The sequence below is a fragment of the Rhamphochromis sp. 'chilingali' genome (assembly GCF_963969265.1).
Source record: "Rhamphochromis sp. 'chilingali' genome assembly, chromosome: 6".
Lineage (NCBI taxonomy): Eukaryota > Metazoa > Chordata > Actinopteri > Cichliformes > Cichlidae > Rhamphochromis > Rhamphochromis sp. 'chilingali'.
In genome coordinates this window covers 266,026-275,708 of record NC_137933.1, presented here as the reverse complement: position 1 = coordinate 275,708, position 9,683 = coordinate 266,026, and the positions used below count along the sequence as shown (strand labels likewise).

Here is a 9,683-nt window from a genome sequence, read left to right as displayed (position 1 = left end):
TCCAAGTATTTCGATGTGACCTGAACATCAACAGAATGTTAAACAAAGGCTTAACACAGACCCACAGCTGTCAAATACAATTAAATCTTTATTATCCAAATCTGAATACATTTGTTCTCCAGAGCTAGATTATATCACTCAAGATGTTTATCATGTTCAAGTCGTACTCAGGAAAGGAAAAAAAGACTATGAAGTTTTCCAAGTGTAGTCAACTGTCTGAATGCAAAACTCAAAAGCTCCTCCTTGTTTTTAGCGTGTAATGTGCCTTTATGGCATTATATAAAACAAAGCAGAGGTGCTCTCATGTTCGAGTGAGCTGTTGAAAGGATCTAAACCCTTCGAACACCTCAACATCTTCTCACTAACACAGCAGAATGCACCTGAATACATTTGTGATGGACTGACAACTGAAGTACAAAGCCATCTCAGTCCTGTGAGTGCCATTTATCCCACAATCACTGTGTTGTCATCTGGAAACTCGTAGTAAGGTACCTCCAGGTTGAGGGGGGCGGGGCCTTTCCTGATGCGGCCAGAGGCATCATAGTGCGAGCCGTGGCAGGGGCAATAGTAGCCACCGTATTCGCCGGCATTGGCGATGGGTACACATCCCAGATGTGTGCACACTCCCAGCACGATGACCCAGCTGGGGTTGATGACTCTGTCCTTATCATGCTGAGGGTCTCGCAGCTCTGTGAGGCTGACAGCAGCCTCGGTAGCAATTTCCTTCTCTGTGCGGTGACGAACAAACAGTGGTTTGCCTCGCCACTTGAAGGTCATGTTCTTGCCTTCAGGGATGTCACTCAGTTTGATTTCTATCTTGGACATAGCCAAGACATCAGCTGAGGCACTCATGGAAGAAACAAACTGAGTGACCACCGTCTTGGCAGCGTAGACGCTCACCACCGCTGTCGCCCCAGTAACCAGGTAAGAGAAGGTTCTCCTGGATTCACTGCTGTCCTGAGATGACTTGCTGGGGTCAAGCACCTCTGGACGCCTGTAGTCAGAAAAGTCTGGTACTCTGATGTCTGTATGAGCAAATCTGACTCCTGCAGATCCTGCAAAAACAGTAGCTGGAAGTTAGACTACTGGGATTAAATAGAGTAAAGATTCATCACCAATGAATGGTGCCCAAACTATTAATTCAAAGCAAATTAAACGAAACTAGAGACTACTAAATGATTTTCTAAACAGATCTGCCTCTCCAGTGAGCTGCGAACGAGTTCAAGGACCACAACAACAGTGTCCTTACCAGCTTTTGCCCAGCAGTTAAAGAGGAAGACTGACTCCCTGACGGTGGCCAGGAAGCTTCAGCTTACACATCAGGGTGAGACATTCAGAAAGAAAGTAGCGTCTTTATTATCATGTTTTTCCTTGGCATACATGTGCTGCACCAAACACATCTGAAAACATTTGTTCTCCAGTGACTGGCTGGATATAATTGATGAAACAGATAATATGATAGCAGACCACCTCTACTGCAAACAAAGAGTTACACAGTTTTTTTCTTAGCCTCAACAGCTTGAAAAAAATGCAACTGGGCTTTAAAGTTTCCAGCTTTAAATTAGTGGATCCTTTGTCTAAATTAAGTAGTATACTGCATTTATTGGTTTGTTTGTTTCCTTTAAAATGCAACTTCTGCAAATATAAAAATGTTTATTTAAGAAACACATGTGAAACACAAACACGATTTTGATATTCTTACTAACAAGGATAAGGCAGTAACATTCAATATAATTCAGAAGTTACAAGGCTGCAAGGTTAAAAAAAATCACTCAAAATACATCTGATCACCTACACTACAAAAGCACGTGACATTTATGAGTGCCAATGCAAGAGCACACTTATTATTCGTCAGATTTATTCTTATTCTCCATCTTCAGCCTCACATTTCATACTTGAAATGTGCAATTCACTTGTATTTTTATTTTTATTCCTATTTATCCCCTTTGTATATTTTATTTATATTTGTCTCTTCATTTATATATGTGTGTGTGTATGTGTATATATATATATATATATATATATATATATATATATATATATATATATATATATATATATATATATACACACACACACACACACACACACACATATATATATATATATATATATATAATATTCTGTAACTCTGTAACTTCTGTCGGTGCTGTGCTTTTTGGAAATCGAATTTCCCAGAGGAACCCACCCGAGGGATTAATAAAGTTCTATCTTATCTTATCTTTGCTGTGACACTCGCCTCGCAGCTTTGACACAATCCCCACAACTTATATCATTTCGAGCAGCTCAATTGGGATGGTGTGCTATTACTTTTGGTGGTGACTCGTCGCCTGATTATTATTAGCATATTATTACTACTTAATTCTACTCATGTTACTTTAGATGGCTATAAAATGAGATGATTTTATAAGCCTCTGCGCTTCTTGTCAGTTTAGCTTTGACTTCAAATTGGGCAGATGGACCTTTGAGTCCTTGGGTCAAGTAAGCTCAGAGTGAAGAGCAAGTTTAGACAGTGCTACCTTCTTATCACTTCAACTGACTGTTACCAGAGGGGGAAAACCCAACCGCTCAACTTTTCTATGTGGAGAGCACAGTGAAGAGTAGGGAACAGACAGGTGAGCCTCATGTAAAAACATGCTGTACTATGTATTAGAACTACACTCTTCAAATTAGTAGTCCCAGGGCTGGTAGTCAGGTATGGAGCAAAAAAAATACGATTACTTGATTTAGTGCAACGATAAGTTCCTGTGTCTGGAGTTTTGTCTGCGACCTAAGAGGAGAAACGCACATACAGAGCAGGAGACGTATCGCATACTGGGTGGCACTGAACGGAAGCAGAGTGAAGCTGACCCCCCACCCACTTGAAACGTAAAGGCAAATAGGCGGAGCGGTTAGTGCTACGTTTGTGCAGATTTGTGCAGGTAAAATTAGCGTTTGTGCTGCTACGGTTTCCGAGATATTAAACTTTATTTTATAGGTCATTCAAAGGTCACCATCCCCCCAGACTGCTCCAAAACAAACCAAAATGGTCTACTTTTTTAGTGCTACGTTTGTGCAGATTTGTGCAGGTAAAATTAGCGTTTGTGCTGCTACGGTTTCCGAGATATTAAACTTTATTTTATAGGTCATTCAAAGGTCACCATCCCCCCAGACTGCTCCAAAACAAACCAAAATGGTCTACTTTTTTAGTGCTACGTTTGTGCTGGTTTGTGCAGGTAAAATAAGCGTTTGTGCTGCTTCTGTTTTAAAGATATTAATGAAAATGTAAAGGTCAACCAGCCCCCCCACATTACCCAAATCCAACAAAAGTGGTATCAAACGTTTGTGCTACGTTTGTGCTGGTTTGTGCTGCAAAGATTTTCGTTTGTGCTGCTATCATTTTAAAGATATTAATAACAATTTCTAGAGGTCATCAGAGGTCAACCAGTCCCCCCACATTAATTAAATCAAACAAAATGGGTGTCAATCAACTGTGCTACGTTTGTGCTGGTTTGTGCTGCTAAAATTTTCGTTTGTGCTGCTTCTGTTTTAAAGATATTAATGAAAATGTAAAGGTCAAAAGGTCAACCAGCCCCCCCACATTACCCAAATCCAACAAAAGTGGTATCAAACGTTTGTGCTACGTTTGTGCTGGTTTGTGCTGCAGAAATTTTTGTTTGTGCCGTTATTATTTTAAAGATATTAACAAAAATTTCTAGAGGTCAACCAGCCCCCCCATATTAATGGAATCAAACAAAATGGATGTCAAACGTTTGTGCTGGTTTGTGCTGCAAAAATGTTTGTTTGTGCTGCTAACATTTTAAAATGTTTAATAAAATAACGTCTTGATGCGTGCTTAATCATCCAGGTAAGTAAATCCCAAAAGGTTGATTCTGTTCATCTGGACATTTTCAGTTGGAGAAACGTTTCGTCACTCATCCAAGTGACTTCTTCAGTCTCAGCTGACTGTAGGTTTCCCCAACCTTATAAACACCCGTGAGTGAAGTTGCCCCCCCTACCTTCTTCAAATCGAACAAAATTGATGTCAAACATTTGTCCTGCAAATTATTTTGTTTGTGCAGGTTATGTTTCCCTAATTTTATAAACAGTACATGTACAGTGAGAGAGAGATGTTACATCTGTCTTCACTTGCATCCCAGTCATAGAAGCGTTGGAGGTCGTTCATAAGAGATTACAGGATCATCCCAACCTCAGCAACAGGACCACTCTCAGCACTGATCAGTTGTGTTTGCTTTTGGAACTGTCTTAATTCCACCTATTTTGCATAAGGGTCAGTACAGGCAGAAATCTAGGTGTGCCATGGGTTCCCACAGGCCCCTGGTCAAAGTCACCAAACCAGTTCGTAAGCAGGTGCAGGTGTGGCCAGAAGGGTCCTCAGAGGCACTGCTTTTCCACCACAGGCCGCCACACACGACAACACCACAGACTTTCAGGAATATACAGAAACTGTCACTGCCTACATCCCAAAATGCATCGATGATGTTCCAGAGACCAGGACTATCACTGTCTGGGCCAATCAGAAACCATGGCTCACAGGTCAGGTTTAAATGCTCCTAAAGTTGAAAAATGCAAGCCTTCAGAGCCGGGAATTAGGTGAGTCTAAGAACAGCAAGGGCAAACCTGTCACGTGGCATCAGCTACAGCAAAGCTTCAGCGACAGCAGAGATACTTGGAGGCAGTGGCAAGGAATACAAACCATCACAGACTACAAGCCCACTCTACAGACCGTGGTGACACAATCCCCAGACAGTGTGTGGAGATCCCTCCACCATCATTACTGAACCCAAGAAGTCATCTATCTCCTGCTTTAAGGACTACCGTCCTGTCAAACTCACCTCCATCATTATTAAGTTAAGTGCTTTGAACGGTTAGTCATGCATCAAATCAAATTATTGCTTTCCCCCAACCTGGATCCATTTCAGTTCGCATACCGGTCAAAACGCTCAACCGATGATGGAATTTCAACTGCCCCTCACTCAGCCCTCACACATCTGAACACTAGAGACTCATATGTCAGAGTGCTGTTCATAGACTTCAGTTCAGCATTCAACACCATCATTCCCCAGCAACTCATTCACAAACTGGATCTGCTGGGGATCAGCACCTTGCTGTATAACGGGCTGCTAGATTTCTTGACAGGAAGACAGCAGACAGTACGGGTCAACAGCAACACCTCCAGCCCAAGAACACGGAATACGGGGGCTACCCAAGGATGTGTGTTGAGCTCCCTTCTCTTCACTCTGCTGACCCACGACGAGATCTACTACAGGGGTGAAGTTAACCATCTGCCAGAGTGGTACAGCAACAACAACCTGTCCCTGAATGTGGAGAAGACCAACAGTGACTCTACTTCCTCTGCAAACTGAGAAGCACAAGAGATTCAACCCCCATTATGAGCACCTTTTACAGAGGCACAGTTGAGAGTATCCTCACCAGCTGCATCACTGGTGTGGTATGACTCCTGCATTGGGTTCTGCAGGAAAAAATGACAACGGGTAGTGAGAGCAGCCGAGAGCATTGTGGGGACCTCTCTTGCCTCCCTCCCCAGGAGATCTACTGCACCTGCCTCATCTGGAAGGTCGTCTCCATTACAGGTGACTCCACTCATCCCTTCAACAGCGTCTTCAGTTTGCTGCCATCAGGAAGGATACTGAAGAGCCTCCGGGGCAGAACCAGCAGACTGAGAGACAGCTTCGTCCATCGGGCTGTCAGGATGCTGACCATCTCTGGATCGAGAAGGGGGGCCCAAGGGTACATCTTTCGCCATCCTACAATGCTGTGATTGTAGCCATTCCCCACTTTCTGTGAATGGTACTCATGGCCATTGATCAATAGGCTTTGATTAGTTGTCATTGATCAATGGTCATAAGAATTTGCATACTAACAATCATGGAATTAACCCCCCGGCACATTGTTCATTCAGTGGCGCTAGTTTCCTTCACTATGCAAATGTACTGTTTATAAGGTTGGGGAAACCTACAGTCAGCTGAGACTGAAGAAGTCACTTGGATGAGTGACGAAACGTTTCTCCAACTGAAAATGTCCAGATGAACAGAATCAACCTTTTGGGATTTACTTACCTGGATGATTAAGCACGCATCAAGACGTTATTTTATTAAACATTTTAAAATGTTAGCAGCACAAACAAACATTTTTGCAGCACAAACCAGCACAAACGTTTGACATCCATTTTGTTTGATTCCATTAATATGGGGGGGCTGGTTGACCTCTAGAAATTTTTGTTAATATCTTTAAAATAATAACGGCACAAACAAAAATTTCTGCAGCACAAACCAGCACAAACGTAGCACAAACGTTTGATACCACTTTTGTTGGATTTGGGTAATGTGGGGGGGCTGGTTGACCTTTTGACCTTTACATTTTCATTAATATCTTTAAAACAGAAGCAGCACAAACGAAAATTTTAGCAGCACAAACCAGCACAAACGTAGCACAGTTGATTGACACCCATTTTGTTTGATTTAATTAATGTGGGGGGGCTGGTTGACCTCTGATGACCTCTAGAAATTGTTATTAATATCTTTAAAATGATAGCAGCACAAACGAAAATCTTTGCAGCACAAACCAGCACAAACGTAGCACAAACGTTTGATACCACTTTTGTTGGATTTGGGTAATGTGGGGGGGCTGGTTGACCTTTACATTTTCATTAATATCTTTAAAACAGAAGCAGCACAAACGCTTATTTTACCTGCACAAACCAGCACAAACGTAGCACTAAAAAAGTAGACCATTTTGGTTTGTTTTGGAGCAGTCTGGGGGGATGGTGACCTTTGAATGACCTATAAAATAAAGTTTAATATCTCGGAAACCGTAGCAGCACAAACGCTAATTTTACCTGCACAAATCTGCACAAACGTAGCACTAAAAAAGTAGACCATTTTGGTTTGTTTTGGAGCAGTCTGGGGGGATGGTGATGTCATCAGCAAAAAATATAACTTTTAATATCTCAGATACTGTAGCAGCACAAACGCTAATTTTACCTGCACAAACCAGCACAAACGTAGCACTAAAAAAGTAGACCATTTTGGCCCGTTTTGGAGCAGTCTGGGGGGATGGTGACCTTTGAATGACCTATAAAATAAAGTTTAATATCTCGGAAACCGTAGCAGCACAAACGCTAATTTTACCTGCACAAATCTGCACAAACGTAGCACTAACCGCTCCGCCTATTTGCCTTTACGTTTCAAGTGGGTGGGGGGTCAGCTTCACTCTGCTCTGAACGGACCCCAACAACGCTCACGCCACGCACACTGCGGTACTTAACAGAGCCTCTAAAAAAGGTTTTGTATCAGATATTTAGAGCCCTGAGATGATGTCGTCAGTCCTGATTATCTAACACTAACGTAACGCTCACGTCAGCTGTAGCCTCCTTTTAGCCCCAAAGGCTAACTGCCTGTATAAGAAAGCTAACAGCAGCCGACTGTATAAACGTAAGAGGGAAAACCTCCTACTGACAAATATATCAGGATATAGACAGTCCGCGGGATCCGACGTTAAAGTTAAATGTGCTTTTTCTAAACAAAAGGCTAACATTACCAGTTCAGATAATGCTAAAATTCAATGACAACTTACCATTGATGCTAACTGTCACAGCAGGGCCTGTCTTTGGGCTTTGACCGTTTAGCGACTCGCGACACAAAAACTGTTTCTTCGGGTTCAACAGAATATTCTCTCCCTTTACAACAACCCCGGGTACAAGAGCTTTCAGAGGCCCCGCAACTGCGAAAGCGGTGGCCTGCATGTAAGGGGAAAACACCCCTGAGCGGGCAGCTATAGACATCATGTTTAACCGCTGCAGTAACGACCTTGTGTCGCTCGACTGCGCACCCCTCGATCTGGCGGAACTCAGTGCGTACTTACGTAACATGTAACAGTTACGTACGTATACGTAAACGTGACCAAAGCCCTTTCATTTAAGGTGAACAATGAACATTTACAGCACAGGTGACAATAGTACAGACATTCTGTATTTACAGATACTTGTGTTAAAAATTACTAAAAGCTGAAGTACTGATTCAGCTTCTTTTCTCAAGTAAAGGTTAAAAAATACAGGCTCTGAAATGTACTCAAAAGTAAAAAGTTGCTCCTTGAAGGACGAGTCTACCATCTATTTTTACACAGAGGAAAATTAATCGTGTGCTATTTTAATATTTTAATAGTAATACACGAGAATAAAAATGTTATTCCATTTGAAATTCTAACGAATCTGCTCAGCTTGTTATGTAGGACACATGTAGTGACAAAGACATGTAAAAATGAACTATTTTCTGTTGCCCATCTGGTAGAGGGTGACTTTGCCTCCACACCTAAACAGGAATATGTGAACAGTCAGGTGTTTAAGTCACCAGATGTTTCACAAGATATCTTGGCTGATTTCCATTTCCTACATTTTCAGTATAGTGGATATTTTCTTTATACTAGACCTATGCAGTTAGCATGAAGGTGGAATTCAATGAATGAATCTAAGCATCGTCAGCTTAACTACAAATTAATCTACGACACTTGATGTGACCCAACACTGACCATGAGCATCACAGCCACAGTCCAACACAGTGCCCTACTGTGAAATCACCACAGTACTACCAGCTAATCAATTTATCATCTACTAAACTACTGAATATTTTCATGCAACATTTTAATAACGCAACATTGTTTTGCAGGATGTTTCCCGATATGAAAATACATAATTTATCAAAACACATCATACACAGATCCAGTATGTGATTAAAAATGAACTACCTTTAAATCTAATTGCACCTCTACCTCTCCTGTCCCGTCTTTCTGAGATGCTGTCTTTCTCCTCCTCTGAGAAAAGCTATTCCACATTTTTTTCTCTCCCTAAATACAGTAGCTGGACATTTAGCTGGCAACACATTGTGTGATAAACTGCACACACAGTTGTATGTTAGCTGATGTCTGTTACCTAATAGAGATGTTGCATTTGAAATTACCTGACAGTTAAAAAACTTTACTCCCTTTATACTCACTCCTCAGAAGCGCTAGCGAAATGCCTAAATATCAAGGCTACACTGGATTGAATAGTATGTTGCTTTTAATAGAAAAACACCATACAGGACAGCGTGACTGCAATAAAGAAGAAGAAACAATAGAACGTGTTTTAATGCACTGTCAGAAATATGATGCTGAAAGAAGACAATTGATCAAAAAGCTGGGTGATATGAAAGTGAAACTGGACTTGGTTGATTTATTTCATAAGAACTTGAGAAGTGAAAGTTATCAGGCCATATTTTGCTTTTTAACCCTGTAAGACCCAACCCATCAAAAATAGCCAGAAATTTTTTTTTCTTTTTTAACTGAGATGTTTAATAATCCTAATAACAAAATCCACATTTTCTTTGGTATATCATGTTGTGTATAATATGTTTTTATTATATATTTTTTGTTTTGCATTTGATACATTGGGCGTTTTGGCAACTTTTTGTTAGCAACAATGTTAATTTTAGACAAAAACAAAGAGTTTTGTCCATAACATTTTATGGACAAATTATGGCAAGTATTGATCATGTTGATGAGATGGAGGTCTCAGAAACTCGTGTATCAAATATGACACAGAGGGCATTATAGGGTTAAGGCGGACTAATTTGTTTGGAAGGATTTGAATGTTTGTTTGTTTTTTTATCCTTTTGTGGACGTTTCGG

The 9,683-nt window shown here is 41.1% G+C and overlaps 1 protein-coding gene across 1 annotated transcript; it reads right to left on the bottom strand.

Annotated features, from left to right (window-relative positions):
• Positions 1-68: 68 nt before the first annotated feature.
• Positions 69-7,868, bottom strand: uqcrfs1 (ubiquinol-cytochrome c reductase, Rieske iron-sulfur polypeptide 1). The gene is made up of 2 exons (XM_080885494.1): positions 7,597-7,868; positions 69-1,055 (listed from the first exon to the last, which is right to left on the bottom strand). The coding sequence occupies exons 1-2, from the start codon at positions 7,805-7,807 to the stop codon at positions 445-447; spliced, it is 822 nt and encodes a 273-aa protein (XP_080741620.1). The 5' UTR covers positions 7,808-7,868; the 3' UTR covers positions 69-444.
• Between the last annotated feature and the right edge of the window lie 1,815 nt (positions 7,869-9,683).

What these genes read in the sequence shown, in the direction of transcription:
- uqcrfs1 (XM_080885494.1), bottom strand. Translation starts at nt 7,807, where the DNA reads ATGATGTCTATAGCTGCCCGCTCAGGGGTGTTTTCCCCTTACATGCAG. An exon ending in TGTGACAGTTAGCATCAATG is followed by an intron (nt 1,056 to 7,596) that starts GTAAGTTGTCAT and finishes CTGTTTTTGCAG; the next exon opens with GATCTGCAGGAGTCAGATTT.